The sequence below is a fragment of the Serinus canaria genome, chromosome 18, assembly GCF_022539315.1.
Source record: "Serinus canaria isolate serCan28SL12 chromosome 18, serCan2020, whole genome shotgun sequence".
NCBI classification, from domain to species: Eukaryota; Metazoa; Chordata; class Aves; order Passeriformes; family Fringillidae; genus Serinus; species Serinus canaria.
In genome coordinates, this window is record NC_066331.1 from 6,419,571 (window position 1) to 6,437,039 (window position 17,469).

The following is a 17,469-nucleotide window of genomic DNA, read 5'->3' on the forward strand; positions in this document are numbered from 1 at the left end:
TTCCGTGTTTTTTCTGACAAACGATGGCATTCAACTGAAGCTACATTTCCAACGGTTTTACTCTGAATAAAGAGGGACTCTGGAGAGATCCATTGGGATTTTCCAGATGAATGGCATATTGGTAATTTTACTTCAGCTTAAAACACTGAAAAGAGAAGACAACTGTTCCCGTTTGGCATGCATAGCTCCTATAAATCAGTGGGGAGAGCAGACACTGCCTTGAAACAGCTCCTGGGTGCTGCCTCTGCTCTGCCTTGCTCAACCTCTGAGCTTCTCACCATTCCAAATCCTACACATCACTGTTTAGGAAAAGGACTTTCCTAAATTATACATACAGGAAAAACCACACAACTGAGGCATTACCACCAGATGGCAACACCAGGCTGAACAGGCAGGCCCAGCTATGCCATTGTAACTTTTTGTTTCTTAAAGGAATGCACTTTCTGCAATTGAAGCTTCCATTCATATCTAATATACCAGCCTGAATGACTCTATCCATGACAGAAATATAAACATCTCTAAAATCAGTGGCTTTAATCCAGTTTGCTAGCATGACTCAGTGCTGCTGTACAGACCAAAGATGACCAGAGAAAAAGAAACAAATCTTGTTGAGACAGATCACTGACAGCTACAGAAAACAGAGCCAGCTGGAATGAATAATAAAAATGGTAGGGATTCTAAAGCAAATATTGTTTATTTATGGTAGAAAAGGGGAAGATTACAGAAAATAATTTAAAAAACAAAAAAGGCAAAATTAACCTGCTGAGGACAGATTCCCTCCCATTCCCCTCCTACATTAAATTACTTCACATATCTTTTCAAGTTTCTAATACCTCTATTTGAGTGACTTCAGATCAGAGAATCACAGAATTGCTTGTGTTGGGAATCACCTAAGGACCACCTCATTCCAACCCTCCTCTCATGGGCAGGGATACCTTCCACTAGACCAGGTTGCTCCAAAGCCCTGTCTAACCTGACATTTAACATTTCCAGGAATGGGGAAGGCACAGATTCTTTAGGCAACATGTGCTATGGCCTCACCACCCTCACAGAGAAGAATTTCTTCCTAAGCCATGTGGAATATACTTGTGAGAGTTCAAATGGACCTCCAGTTCCACAGCTCCACGTCCAGTGCTAGTCAATGGGAATACTACCAAGCATGTGCCAGGCAGAGAAAAACATACTGGCAAATGTACAAGACAGAGGGAAGATAAAGTAGTAACTGGCACTGCAGAGGAGGAATGAAGGAGGATGGGAAGTTGTCCACATTGGGTGCTTTGTGGCTGTAAGAGGGAGGAATAGGATCCACAAAGAGGGCACCAGACAGTGCCTAGGCCTGTGTGAGCCACGTGCCACCAGGTCAGTCCTGTGGGCTCACTGCAAACCAGAGCAAAGATGTTTGTTCTATTAGAGAGGGAATAAATGTCACTACAACAGGAATGCTATGGGGTATCTGTAAGATTATTCCTGCTCTTCAGTGTTAACAATCACCTGCCCTTTACTCACCAGTCCAAAGGAGCAGCAGATGCCTGATTAGCACACAATTGCTCCTGGGCATGACTTACTTGACTGAGAGGGAGAAGTCCCCAGGAGCACTCTCACTCTCCCTGATGAGGAAGGCACCATCGTGTCTCTGTTTGCCCAACATTTCTTCAGCCTTTGCTCGGGGAATCTTTCCAAAAAACCACCTGTGTAGGGAGGAAAAGAAAACAATAGGAAAAGTTAAGAATTTTAATCCATTCATGGAAGAGCCAGAAACACCACAGCTCTGGAAACAAGATCTTGTCTATGCACTGCCCCATCCTGCACACGTGGAAAGTGCATTTTGTATCTAAATAAATTTCTTGTGTCTTTCAGATCAGGTGGTAATACACATCTGCTTCAGGATTGAGAATCAGTACCTTCATCCAGCAGCTGTTTGCTCCTGCAGCCCAGAGTCAAATCTCTGAGCCCTACCAGCATCCTATGGTCCAAAACAAGTATCAAAAATCTGTCAGAAAGCTGAGGCAGGTGCCAGGACTGCAGTTACAGACCAAGTGAGAAAAGTTCCTTCAAGGTCTCTCTGCTCCACTGCAGAGGAGTGCTGAGCTAGGCATGGATTCCGTTCCAGAAAAGATGCTGATGACACTTGTTTCAGGAGCCTCTTTTCTTGCTTTCTCCCACAGGCAGGACAATCCAGCAGCTTTCACAGTAGAGTCACATGAAGGAGCAGCCTCATGCAAACCACATCCAAAATTTTCACCAGCCACAGGATGACCATGACACCAAGGCTGAACCTACCTCAGGCCACCAGATCGTCAGCACTGACCAACAGACTGGTCACGGGATCCTTTCCCCCATTTACATTTGCATTTCTAGACTAATCCAAGATTAAAGGCAAAGAAGGAATGAGTGGTAGGTCACATGGCATGAGAAAAGCAGAAGCATCTTCACAACTAAAAAGCAGAGCTTTCAGCTCTGAGAAACAGATCACACAGGACAGCAGCACTTATCACACCCACACCCACGCAGATGACTGACCTTAGAGGAGAGCATTTCATAACAAGAGCTCCACTCACACAGCCCACTGTCTGCAGTGAGGGTTTTGCTGCAGCAACAAGGCAAGAGTTGCAGAGTCCTTCTTGAAACAGTCATTCTTAAGAGAAGCTGGAGCTCTTGTGACGTCAAGAAGTCACCAGACCTCTGTAAGGGGAAACTACCTCTAGAGATGAAGAAGGACTGATTACTTGGTAACCAAACATACTCCACTTGCTTGAAACTCTCATTGTGTTTTTATCCCCTGGAATAGAAAGGAAAGGCTTCCTCCCTCAACCATCCTATTCCCAGTGGTTAAGAATTTAATGGTATTTTGTACATTCTGGGTGGCTTAGCACCTGTGATGCTTCTTGGTACCTGAGGTGAGGTGGTGGCAGACCAACACAGGAGACCCATCTGCCCCTCACTGCACACTGCAGCCCACAAAAATCAACCAAGAGAAACTATGATGTGAAACTCCTTCAGAATTCAAAGGTGGTATTTAGTTTCCTGGGCTTTTGGCACTACTGTCAGAAAGCAAGGAAGTCCTGAATTTTCTCTCTGCCAAATGCTGCCTGAAGCAAGCTTTATATTATGATTTTAGATATCTCGCCATATTTCTTGTTTACAAAGTGTCTTAATCCTGTTCAGTTCTCAAACAATTCTCAATTACTCATGTGACAGTTTTATCTTAAATACAAAAAACAACTTCACCTTTCTGTATAAGGAAGGAAAGCCTGAAAGACCTTAATACAATCCTTCCTGAAGCCTCCACAGTTCACCTGTTTTCCCCCAAAATTTTACTGAATCACTACAATGTAGAAGTGTACCATTCTTTTAAATGAAATAACACTTCCAAAGTGACAACGGCAAGCTACATAAGTTTTCTGCTGCTAGCTGCTTCTAAGGCACTTCAAATAGAAAGACTAAAAATCTTTCACAATTCTTAAGCTTCCTGGCAGTTTTGTAGCTTTAGTACCACATTAGCCAGAGTAAAAGAACCTTAACTAAATGAACAGAAAACCCCAGTGATAAAAGAAAGTTATTCTGCAGGATTACTGTCTACTTAAGAACACAATTGTAAAGCAGCAGAAGTGTTGTGCACATATGTTTGCTACAGAATGTCTGAAAAAATTAGCAAACACCACAGCATGTCAAAAATCACTTGTGAAGAATTAGGCAAAGTGACAACGACATTCCCACAACTTTTCTTCTGAAGGTTAAGCCTGATAAGGCTTGATTCCAACAAGCTCTGTAATGCAGGTGAAACTCATCCTGTCAGCACTGCAGAACCAAAGCAGGTATTCCTGCTGATGCTGCACAGCCAGAGGGAGCTGCACTGACTGTACAGCACACGTTCTCATCGCTTCCAGCATCCCCTTAATCGGCACTTTGGCAATTCCTTCGGCTTCACTTCGCACAATCATTTCACTTGGCCGAGTTCCTCCACAGAAATGACAATGCTGCAAAGTGAGACTTCAGCAATATCCCCAGGACAAGCTGATAACAAACACAAAGACCTGAGATAGCTGGGATCAGGTCCATGGTGTGTTTCATAAACAGTGAAGTCTTCCCCTGCCCCCTTCCAGAGCAAGGTGTTGCTGTGCCTTCACCATAACTTCCCTGTCCAGAGCTTCCTGTAGCCCTTCTCTGTCCTGCCTAGTTTTGCTCAGTCTTTGCTTTGTTAATTGAGGTGCTAATTCAGATTACCCTTCAGGTTAATCCCTAGGTAAGTCTGGTCACTGAAAAGCACCACATTTTCCTTTCAGCTTCATTTGCTGGGAGTTACAACGTGATCTGTAAGATTTGCAAAATACAAGTAATGAGAAACACAGCATTTAATACCAGCTGTGCAGTTGGAAGATTGAAGTTTTGGATCCTAGGACAGGATTTAAAGCCATATTCAGTTGCTTTCTTTCCAAAACCTCTTGAAAACAATTTGATGATACTCTGAGTAAAGGAACATTCTCTTTCTCACTGCTCAGCTGCTGCAGTTTGCTTTTTGTATGACCTGTATGACTAGAGAAGTCTGCACTACAGCTAAGCGAACATTATGCTATAAAACCTTTTGCATAATTTCCCAGGGTTGTTAAAATGCAGTAGTTAAGACTCCCAGCATTGCTGACACATGACACTGCCTCCATCCAGATGCCATCAGCAGTTTAAAACATCTTCAGATAAAATCAAATTAACTATGCTTAAAAACCACCACCAAATTCGCCCACTTGCAGGCTCAAATGTTGTTCATTCCCTTTTGATAAAAAAAAAGTGAAAAACTGACAGCTCTATTCCTCTAAAACAAAACTCCATGGAGGATCATAGAATAAACTGATCATCATAGGAGACATCACTGCAGGATAACTCAAATGCCTGGAAAATTGTCATAAGAAGATACAAGCATCAAATCAATATGGGAGATGTTGCAATGTGCATTTGTGATCCTCAGTACAATCAGCGTAAACCAGACATGTTACTTCAGAAAACAAGGCCTTAAAAAATTTCAGAACTTTCTTGTCTGTCCTTGCTTCACTTCCCACTTGGCTCCCCTAAAGTATGACACTTCTTCCTTCTTGGGGCCAGGCCCTCAGAAGCTTCCTTCTGCTATTTCAAAAGGGCTTTAGAAAAATAATTCTTGATTGCATTTAAGTGCAATATCTTCATTATATAATGACAGTCAACACTTACATTAATCATCAGTTTTTGTGAGCAAATGAAATGCTACAGCTTCTTGTAAAACCCCTGATTACAGGTTTTGCTTCACCCTCCTAAACCTCCCTTTGAATCTGTTACCCAGAGCTTGCTGTTCTTGTTCAGATGTCATAGGATCTCAAAGGTTGGAGAACCAAAGTTTAGCAGAAGACAGCAGAAACACATGAACTGACACAAAGAAAATACCCAGTCATGAAATGCAGAAACACATGAACTGACACAAAGAAAATACCCAGTCATGAAATGCTACAGTTTTCATAAGCTGGGTTCATTACACCTAAGGAGAAAGGTTTGAAGTAGTTACTCAAACACTGCTCTTTGGAGCAGCAGGTTCAAGGCAACAATACTTGTATAACTGCACTTTGAGGTCAGCCTGTTTTGTGAGGAAGGTGTTGGACCAGATGACTGTTACAGGTCATGTCCAACTTTAACAATCCTGTGATTCTATACTCAGGATGTGACAGACATACTACAAGTTCAGCTCCAAATACCCTTCACCTTTTGCAGAGCTGTGAATGCCATGATTTTTACTCTTAGCTGCTCAGTAAGTAAAATTGAGAATCATCACAAAAACACAGACACTTTTCCTGGGGCAGTGGTAGTGCAAACTCTCTATCAAGGGTTTTCTGCTGGTTTATGGCTGCTAACTCCAAGGCTGCTCTGTCTGACCATAAAAAATACCAGAGGAAGCACCAGAAAAGCCTCCCAAAACACTCTGCTATGCAGCTACTGTGAGAGGAGTTAAAGCAAACACCACAGCTCACCAGCCATCCTTTGTACATTTGAGTAGCTCAAGAAAAATTTTAGCAGGAAACCACCCTTCTGTTGGTGAGGATGCCCAGAGTCAGACCAAGAGAGCCCATCCCAAAAGCTCTACTTACGGATGGGGTTTCATTTCTATGTAGTTCTTGGGAATGAAGCCGTCTTTTCCATTGAGTTCTGCCTTGTACCAATTCTGATCGCATTCTTCATTCAAAACCTGAAGGAAGGAAGCAAACAAAAATTAAGCTTGAGGTACATTCAAGATACAAGCAAGACTGATGAAGGTACCAGGTTAATTCTTCCAATTTGTGTTGAGCAGTTTTTACATTAATAAAGTTAAACACATTCAAACAGCAAATGTAGATGAACAAAGTTCCTTCTTTTTATTTCTAAAGAGGATACTTTTCTTGCTGTAATTTTGAACATGAATGAAAGATCAGGAGCTGCATAAAAAGGTAGTTTTAAAAAGCACAAATTGATATTTCAAAGCATACTTGCTCTAAAACCTGTGATGCTTTATTTTTCATTGAATTTCTATCAACTAGTATGGTGCAATAGGCAAGTCTGGTGCACTGACTGAAAGCAGTCCCTCCAATATTGTATTATGTTCTGTAAATAAAACCATGCTATTGTTTGAAACTACCTCTCCTCAAGATGATTTTGTGTTTGTCAACACAAAAAGAAGCCTCAAGTCACAAATGTATCACATGATTAGCATTGCCTGAATGCAGGAAGATGAGGAAATGCAAAGAGAAAGAAACACAAATGCAGATCCAGAGATCACATCCTACACACACAGAGTTATGAAGATATCCAACAAACCCTCAAACTAACTCTTTTGCTATGCCACTATGTTTCTTTATTTCAAGGATGGTGAGAGGAAATTTAAAAAAAGTAAAACCAGACAAAAATTTGCAAGTGCATGTCTCATTCTTACAGCTGACTGGAGTGCATCAGAAAATGAAACTCTATAAAGATCAGTGCTTGCTGCCTTTCAGAACTGTGACACACCAACACCCTAGATCTGCTTCACTGCTGACTGCTATGTATGAGAGATAAAAACCTCAAAACCTACTGAAATGAAATGTGGCAAATGTGAGCCTCCTCAGCGAATTACAGGGGGTAATAGTTACTTGGATGTTCCTTTACTCCCAAGGGAAGAGGCTGATGGGATGGATGTACATTCCCCAGGTGCCAGCACTTCCACCAGGGAGCTATCACAGCAGCAGGGCCACATCTACAGAACTTAAGTGAGCAAAGACATCCATCTTTAAGGCCCATTTCTCCATATTTTCAGCTGAAGAGGCTTTAACACTTAAAAGATCCCAAGTAACTTACATGTGGATGAAACATTCAAGCAGTTTTTTGCTCAGTTACTACTTTGGGCTTCCATGCATTTATGTACCAAGCACTGCTCCAGCACGTGCAGCAGAGTTTAGTCTTTTAGCTGGCATCATCTAAGCACTGGTCATGAGCAGTTCAAGCGTGGCTCTGTTACAGGCTCTGAGGTGAGAGCTCACACATGGAGTGCTGCCCTGGATCAGCTGATGTGTGCTGGACTGCCTTGGAGCTGTGGGACAGCAACCTGGGCAGGGACTGACTCCTCAGCATGAAATACAGGGAGACACACCAGCAGGAGTTCTGGGAGACTGAACAGGGACAACAGAGATCAAAAATAGGTATGTAAAAGTGAATTGTGCAGAGACCAGGAGGGCATGAGCTGAAGCCCAGATCTGTAACTCAGTCATGTAAAGATTTCAGCACATAGCTTCCAAGAATCAGTCATTTGGGGCTGTTCTGTACCTCAAGCTGCCTTCACTAGAGTCTTGCACAACAGAACACAACTCAAACACAACATATTTTAATATGATTTCTAATAAGCCAAATCTTACACAATGGCATGCATTTCTTTATCAGAGATCTCTCCCATGAGCTTTGATAAGCTCATGTGCTACAGACTCATTTCATCACCATCAGAGAGCAGTTAAGGGATCTGGCAGTCTGTTCTTTTTCCAGAAAGAATAGGTAAATCGTAGTTTCACCTGAAGGACATTGCCAGTTTTGGGGATTCGGCAGTAGGTATTAAAAAGTTATCAGAAATTCTAACACCCAAATGTAAATTATTTTAATGAGTTTTATCTTGCTCTGAAGATATGCTATTAATTTGGAGGAGCCAAATCACATCGGGCTTGGGGTACTCATTAATGCCTGGCCTGAAGCCAAACATCAGCGAGGGAGCAGTGCTGAGGGATGCATTAAAGCTTTGTGACCAGAATAAAAAATAACTGATTAAAGGCAAGGTAAGGTAACTGCCTACATATCTGCACGTCCAACCTGTTCAGGGGACTTCTACTGTAGCGATGAGCCCCCCCCCCCGCGGCTGTGCTTGCTCCCAAGACCTTTTCCTGCCTCACACCCCCAGGCTGACTCTATCTTCTCAGCCCATTGTCCTTTCTAGGATCACTTTAACGAGCTGTCACAGCTCCATCCACACCCTGGCAGACAGCCAGGGATCCATACCCTGTGTTACAGACCAGAGAGCTCATGCACAGACACTCACCCTGTAAACACCCCGGGTTCCCCTTTTGGCTCTTCCAGTGAGAACAGAACACACTGTTTGCTTTCCAAAGCTCCATGTTCCCGTATCATTTCAACAGGAGTCATCTCCACAACACAGATCTGCAAAACCATTTCTTCTGACAGCGTCAGACACCCCTGGAGCTGCCCCCAATGCTTAGCCAAGCAAAACTGACTTGTACTGAAGTGCCTTAATTCAGGACAACTTTGCAGTCACATGCACAAGGCTGGAATTCTGGGAGATCCCATGAAGTTATGGAGCTATTACCATGAAAACTGCAGAACAGTCCCGTAAAATTTCAGCTTTCAAAAAAAAAAAAATTATGCCACTAACATCCTTTAGTGAAATGTAAATAAAAAGTCAGGAACACACAGGAATCTTGTGCATTAATGTATCTGTTTTTGATGTTTAGATCTGACACTGCTCTCTTATTTTAAATCATAAATCCACTGAAATGAAAGAACTAAGTAATTAAACCATTTTACTGCAAAATGTTTTATGAAAAGCACCCAGTAAATCCATCTATTCCATATCTCCAAGTGACTTCCAGATAATAAATAATATTAAAATTTATCATCTGGATATTAAAACACAGTGCTATGACTCTAAGAAAAATAATTATTCTTAACTGAATTAAAGTAAGATTTCCCTGGACTTACCAAAGCTACAAAATTTAATCTAAGTACCACATGCATCACTAGATTTGTCTTTGAGTAATTTGACAAGTACAAAACCACAAATAAATTAAGTAACAAAACGAAACTTTAAAGATTCACCACTCCAAACTGGACAGCCTTCAACGTCTGCAAAAAATCTGAAACACTTTTTTAGATCAACTGTTCAAAACTGCTGATCTTTGGGTAGGTCAAAACCTAAAGTGTTCCTCTGCATCCAATCCCATGGCTGCCACAGACCCAACCAGGTCTATGCCAGTGACTCTTCCTTTCACACTGGGGCATCTGTGCCTGAGAGGAGGAAGGAGGAAGGATATTTTTATCGCCTCCATTTGAAGCCATGCTGCCATGTGATGTCCTCAGCCCTCAGTCAGCCCTGTTTTAGAGTAAGAGCAGCTCAACTGCACCCGGCAGTTTCCCAGTTTGATGACAGCTCTTATCAACAAAAGCCCATCTGTTCCCATGGAAATGGGGAAGAGGCAACTCAGAAGAGTTGCAGCAAGGCAGGTCCCAAGTTTCAGCTAGGACAGTTCACACACAGCAACATGTTCAATTCCATACCTAGCGAGTATTTCCAAGCACACCCTTGGGAATTGTACACCAGTCTCAAACCCCTCAAAACCCAAACACTGTCAGGAACACACAGGCACTAAACTGGAACATAACAAGCAGCTCTCAAGCTGACACCCATATGCAAACATGAAACTAAATATAATGCTTTGAATATTATGTGCTGTGAATTTAGCCAAATTAATCAGCATGCTTTGGTTTTGGAGAGACACCCCCCCAAAAAAATGTATACAGAGAGGGCTCTGAGTTTTGGCTGAAGCTCCTCTTTCTCCTGAACTCCAAGGTTTTGGGACTCTTACCGTGCTAACTGAAACAGAAAGTGCAACACAACTGCTGCAGTAGCACCTGTTATTGCCAATGTAGTTTTTCTCCTCCACAAAGTCATACTGACAATGCCACAAAAAAAAAAAAACAAAGCCGTATATTAAAAACATTCCCAAAGCCTAAAAATCCCAAGGAAAGCACTCATGACATTCAAATTAGGGCATGAATTAAAATTAATTAAATGAACAAATGTTTCAAAGGAGCACTTCTGCAACTGAATTTCTAAGCCTGAAAATTACTTGTCCCAGGATGGAATGGCCCTTGGCAGCTGGGTTCTTACCCTCAGAGAGAATGTTAAAGCAGAGGTGCTTTAACATTGCTTTTCATTTCAGAGAAAAATTGCTCCTTTTCTGTTCTGAGAGTTACAAACTAGATATAAACCAGCAAGTAAAAACTGCTTCAAGGGAAACTGTCTGGATTCAACAAAGCAAGTTCACCACAGCCCAATACAAACATTTTTGTTCTCTGTGTAATAAATGGATAGTGTGACGTTGGTTCTTGCAAATGTTGAATGTACGGAGTTCTGTTAAGATCTGGTTCTTTTACATATAAGTTTTGTAATGTTGATCTCTGACCATCAGAAGGGTTTGAGCAGGAAGGACCGCACAGACTCTGAGGGGTGGAATGAAGGAGGAGCTGGGTCTGAAGAGTGACATCTGCACCAGTACTCAGCTTCCCAAGGGGTTGGCTTAGCAACAGCAGGTGTTGGGGTTGTTACGGTGTGGGCCCTGTGCCTCTGGCTGCAGCTAAGCACACAGTGCTCTCCCTTTTCCTTATTCAGTCTCTTGCTGTGGTTCAATAAACCTTTTAAATTTTAAAAAGTGAGGTGTCATTTCCCACATCTACAAATTTATTGTAAATGGCACTACAGGACATTCAAATTAATTTCTTCGGGATTTGGCAAAGACAACCCAAGACGTGGCCTTGGTCACCTGCAGCTCTTGTCTCATCCTCGTGTTGAACAAATGAATCCTCCTCCTGCCTGTGAAGCAGGAATGGCATCTTAAGGAAACCTGGGGAAATCTGCCCATTGAGATGACACTGCGGCTCAGACTAGGGCGAATTAGTTTTTCGTTTCTTGATTTACTCATCACACAGAGAACAGTTAATTTTAACTGCAAACCTTCAATACATAATACAAACTACAACTACAAACTTTCAATACACTGGACAATTAGGGTGACTCAAGAACATGTAACTGCTGAAATATTTTAGGCTTTTCCTTAAATTCAATTTATCATGATAACACATAGGAAATGCAAAATAACCACATTTTTCAGAACAAAGCCTACAGTATTACATTTGGACATCCTTTAAGACTGTGAATACTTGTTCTCTAGGTAGATATAAAAAGCTGTGAAAATGCTTAACAACCACTGAGCAAATATTAACGAAAACAGCCAGAGAAAGATCATTCCTTAAATTGCACTCAACTACCAAGCAGTATAATATAATACCTAAATAATGGAGGTAGATCGCTCTACAATGCAGTGATGTGTTATGGATACAGGTTTTTATTCTCACTCTCCCCATTATCACTATAGAAACACTTCTTCCACCCACAGTTTTTTCAAGGCACAAGAAGAGCACAAAACACAAACTCAAAGTAATTCAAAAAGTCTCTCCACCACAACGAACTCCAGGGGTCTTTCTTCCCCACACCTCAATGGTGCTTTTGTCAGAAGTCTTATCTGAAGTGACACTGCTGCTTCTACACACAGACTTTGCACATGCACACCGAGAGCCTTTTACCACAACAGCCGAGCAGCTGGAACAGAGTCCAGAAGAGGAAATTTTGAAGCTTTTCAAAGCAGAAGGCTGGTATCTGGGTTATCAACTGCTGCCTTTAGTTTCTTTGCAAAGAAATTATATCTAAGTTATTTCCATTCATCTTGAAGGAACCTGGAAACTCCTCCAAAGTAAAATACATTACAAAGTTGAGACAACAAACCAACAATAAAGTCACAGGACGAGGCCACTCTAGGATCTAAGCTTCCCTTTTCAAACCTGAAATAATATTGCCCTCCATATCTGTTGCACAAAACTACTCACCACTGGAGGTTTGTGCAGCATTATCATTTACAGATAAATTCAGAATTACACTAAACTTCTGAAAGTGTTAATGGGGAGAAATACCTGGGGTAAGATTACAGGAAATGATGTTATTTTTAACTGCATGAGATAAAGACAAGTTGTCACTACAATTCCATGTAATATTTCACCATGCCAAACTCAAATCCATAGGAGCACTGATTAAAGTCATCAAGAAATCCATAGTTGTACTGGTTGGCAAGCACAGTAAAATCTGTTGTAAGAAAGAAAATTCCAAAGAGAGGAGTGGAGCAAGGAATTAGCATTCAACCTTTTACAAAACCACCTATATTTTTTTGTAGGTAACACAAGAATACTTGAAACAACTTTATGCTAGCTGAGGCATAGTCAAGTCTAGCCACAAGGACAGAACTCAGCACAGACTAACTCACTTTCTCTCCCAGGCCTTGCCAGTCTGGTACTACCATGTCCTCCTCTGGCAAAAGTCTTCAACTGTGTGAAGAGTTTTTTATTAAGGATAATAGGAAAAAGAGAAGTAAAAAAACCAATCTAGACAACAATTCTCTTTCCCTATGGCTCACCTTTTTTGGTTCACGTGGCACAAAGATGGGAGGAAAAAACACAGTATTTTAAAGTATACTACAGTGAGTTCCAAAATGTCTAATGGAGATCCTGGAAGGAGTCAATCAAGTTCAAGAAACTTTGCTACAGGTCTTGCATTCCTTCTGTGTAGGAAGCTTCCACTAGCACAAACAAATGGAGGTAAAATGATAACAAATGTGCCAGTTCTGCCCCTGCTCTTGTGGTAGATAGATGCCAGCCCCAGTAACTACAGAATTCTGTTCAAGTTAGTCGTCCCACTACTACCACCTGTATAAAGGTTAAGCTGTAGATAACCTGTTTTCAAAAAGGTTGATGGAAAATCTCCCTAACAGGAAGCATGGCAGCCTGAAGCAAAAAAAATCTGTATTAATGATTTTACAACTCAAATAAAAATAGCTGTACAGAGCTTGAAGTAGCTACAGCTCACATTCTAATTAGTCTTTCCACATCTCAAAGACCCCCAAGTGCTCCCGAAACAGCAGGGACTCAGAAATGAGATTCATTTTATGTTCAGCAACTTTTATGGTACTTAAATAAACACTAATTCTGACAAACTTCATAATGTAAGGACTACTTCAACAACTGATGATGCAATACAGAGTCTCATTCCAGTGCTTGATCAAAATGGAGTGCAAACCACTAAAAATCTTGTTAGCACAGCTTGAGCTCCACAGCTTGGCCTGAATATATGGAGGGCAGAATGCTCAGGGATTCACAAAAGCAGTTTCTTAAAAAGAGGAAGGGAAGTGTTGTTTTTCCCCAAAAGACCAAGGGTTGGTTTACAGTGACTAAAGACCAGGACCAGCCGCCTTTAATAACGAGCTGTAGTGCTCAGGATGTTATCACCGAAACAGAAGACAAAACATCCTTCCTTAATCTCAAACTCAATCCACACCAAATTTGGAAGCCCTGAAGAGGACAGCATTTGGTCAGTTTTCTGTTGTGCAGTGTGGATTAATTCACTAGGTATTTCTAGAAATGAGCACTTGCTTGTGAATTAGTTATTCACTGAGGTTTTATTTAGCATTCCTTAATTTAGGATTAAACAGGGTCCCAGCAAAACCACCTCTGGAGAAGCACAAACTGAAGAACAGGTCTAGAAGCCTGGAGTGCTCTATGCAATCCTCCTTCCTTTTTCCTGAGGAAAGAAAACAGCCTTGACTTCTGAGTACAAACCTGCTCTATCTGGGAAAGGTTCAAAATCCAAAACCGAACTCCCAAACAACCCAAGTGCATATATGCACATGTCTCCATAAAGAACAGAGCACACATTGCCTTAAGCGCCTAAAATAAAGCCTCAATTTTGAGAAGAAAAATTTTGAAAGAAGTCTTTTTACCTACAGGTCAGAGTAAGGTCTCCTGGTTTCTATTCCTGTATCTGCTGCAAACATCAGTGCTATAAATTCCAGGCCATCTTACAAGGGCTGTTTCAAACTGCAACTTCAAGTTTAGCAACATGGACACCAAGCATAAAACACATCTGTTATCACATGCTCTAGACTATTTATCCAAGTACAGTCAACTACAACCTTTCAGTCCTTGAATGACATTGTGAAGCTTTTGTAAGAGCTCTTGGCATAAACTCTGAGGGATGAAGGTTGAAAGTCACTACCAGAAAATACTAAAAAAGAGCTATTAAACATTCCAATGAGAGTGTTTCAGAATTGTTTTCAAGCTTAACAGAGAAAACAGCAGAAATATCAGCAGTGGGTTTGTGGTAGTTTGCAAAGCGTATCCAAATTATACATTTCTCACTTTCTGCACTTCTCTCATTGTGCTGGCTCCATTGTGAGCCAGGACTTGATAGTGTGTCTCAAAAACTGAAAAAGGTAATGAAGAACAAGAAGCAATCATAGCACATGCTTGTCCTTTTAGAGCATTACAACACAAATGAAGCTGGTCACTACAGAAATATTGAAAATAGCCTGGGGAAATACACATGCCTGACAGCACATAGGTCAGACATTCACAGCTTGCAAAATCAATTCTGTAACCTGCTTTGCGTAACAATTTTACTTGAACACCCAGCAGTTCCTACTTCTATTTGCATGTGTCCTACTTAGTACTGATATTTCCCACTAAAATGCACCAAATGCACTGCCGAGGAATGTATTTCTCACCATCTCAGGAGCAAGGAAATACATCTGTCCCAGAGACGTGTTCAATGCCTCTGTTCATAAAGCAGAGGCAGCACCAGAAGGCAGAGCTCCTGTCTGGCTGTCTCACACGTTGCCTTGGAACATACCACAGTCAAGGACCAAAACATTCACTGGAGGACAAGGGACGGTCTGCATGAAGCACAGGATAGTGCACCACTCACAACCAGCCCTTGATCACCTCATGCTTGGTACCCCAAACCTCTACAAATATAAAATTCTCAAAATTCCTCCATCAAAAATGAAAGAGAAAAAATGCTGAAATTAGGACAGTTGTCCTTTCTGTTCTAAATAGCGGGTGTGTACCATTACCTCTGCCACACTTCGCTGCCCAAGAAACCACCAAACCCAACACTCCACTCCAGTACTTTCACTCTTAATTACTGCTTTCCCTAGCACAGAAACTCAACAATTTACATATCACTTTTAACCAGATAGGAATAGTTATTTGTGGAGTGACATCCAGCAACAGCTTCATGTAAGACATTCTCCATTACAACCATTCAAATGCTTATACACAACAGAGGGGCTGTGATGTACGTTAACAGTGGGTGAAGTCCAACAGGATGTCTTAAGGGAGACAAACTAATTATGAACACTTGGCATCCTGTAAAAATACCACACTACATAAGGCACCTCGACCCCAGTGCTAGAAATGCTGGGTGGGAGGAATGATGATTATTAGTAGGACAACCTGGACTTAATCTTTGATCAGAAATTTAGGGTATCTGACCAGAGGGCAGTTTTGCAGCAGCCCTGTGGACATCAAACTACAGTGCTCCCCAGCCACAGCCTTACATGCACTGAGTGGAAGAATTACTTTGCATGGTGGACAGGTATTACAGCTCAGTATGAGGCGACATCATTGTGATTTCAACCTATTTTCCACTGTAGTGTTTGGGAACTGACACCAAGTGAGTTACTCCTCATCCTTCATTGGTGCAGATGATTATTTCTGCCTACAACTTTGACAGTTCTTTGATCCTTGTTCAACATCTTCCTGTTTTCACATTTCTTCAAACCATCATGACAGGATGTGTCACCAAAATGAGGCCACTCTGCTTGTAAAATAGACTGACAATGACAATGGACACAGTTCAAGGACCATGCCCTCAGGCACCTGCTGTGACTCCTGTCCTGTGCAGGGTCAGGAGCTGGACTCAATGATCCTTGTGGGTCCCTTCCAATTCAAGATATTCTACGGTTCTATGACAACCAGGATTGATAACTCAGGATGCACTGGTAAGTCTGAGTGACTAACAACATGATGTACCTAGAAAACCTGGAAAAAGTTAAAAGAAAAAATATGCATGCCTTGCACTGATCACCAGACAATCTGGTGAGGAGCAAGCCACATACCAATGCTGCCTACTACAAAGCAAAAATGAAGGAAAAAAATGTAAAGGTTGTCCAAAACCCAACTATGTTCCTGTGGAAAGTACAATTAGAAACATCATTTGCTGCATTTTAAAACACACTAAGAAAAGGTACAACCCACAAAGGCCTTTCAGAAAACTTACATGAGTTCAAAGCATCAACTTTCAGTTTTTATGCCTAAAGGAAGCAAAATAACTTGAGCTGCAGCTGCTCTGTTTTTTTCCAGTGAAAAGGCTATTCCAAATGCACAAGCAAAGGGTCCAACATGTTTTCAAGGATCAAAACAGGCAGATTTCTGCTATTAACGACAGTAATGTAAGTGGGGGGGTGGGTGGTAAAAAATGCACAATTGGCATACATTTACAAGATAGATAACCTTTACATCTTTTTTCCTCTATATGGTTTTGTTTAAACTGTTTTTTTACAGTACTCAGTAAACTTTCATTTTACACTGCAGACAAGTTAACAGAGCAATAAAAACCTCAACCTTGCTACACCTGGTTTTAAAATGTAAAAGCTTTAGGATTCTACTAGTATATATTCTTATTCAATATTGATTGCTTAATACATTTTAGCATTGCAAATTTTACAGAATGTAAAATAGTCATACTCGGCTCTTTGTCAGAAAGAATCCAGGAATGATATTTGACAACTAATTATCTACAGGACAAAGTTTCCTAGGTTAGTTATTCCTGATAGGATAAATTGAAAAATGTATCTGAAAAAAAGATGCAACACTGTAGTTATTATGCTGCTGAACTTCTGTGCATCTCTAATTCATGGTCCTCAAAATTGACAGTTAAGTCATGCCTTTAAAGGCACAAAAACTTATTCTACTAAACACTGAACTATAAGCCAAAATCAAGTTGATTTAAGCCTTTATTCAGGAATAAGAATAACAGCAGGCATCTCTCAACACATTCAGCGATCAAACTGTTAATACTGATACTGCACACATCTTGAACTTGAAATTAACAACCTTACTTGGGAATTCATACTTCTGATCAGGAATTCCTACTCAGCTACAAAATCAGAGGCCACACTCTCAGTCTGGGGTGGCTCCAAGTTTGGCAGCAGCTCTGTGAGCTGGTTTATGCAATGGCTGCACCCTTCCATCTGTGCTCCCCAGGCACCTGCTTAGCTTGCCACA

At 41.3% G+C, this 17,469-nt stretch overlaps 1 protein-coding gene across 1 annotated transcript in view; it reads right to left on the minus strand.

The window, feature by feature from the left end:
• Nucleotides 1-17,469, minus strand: part of GRB2 (growth factor receptor bound protein 2) — a 50,669-nt gene that overhangs the window by 4,587 nt on the left and 28,613 nt on the right. The window contains exons 3-4 of the mRNA XM_050981398.1: nt 6,105-6,202; nt 1,566-1,688 (exon numbers count right to left, since the gene is read on the minus strand). Of these exons, the coding sequence (XP_050837355.1) occupies nt 1,566-1,688; nt 6,105-6,202 (221 nt within the window). The remainder of the gene's footprint in view (nt 1-1,565; nt 1,689-6,104; nt 6,203-17,469) is intronic.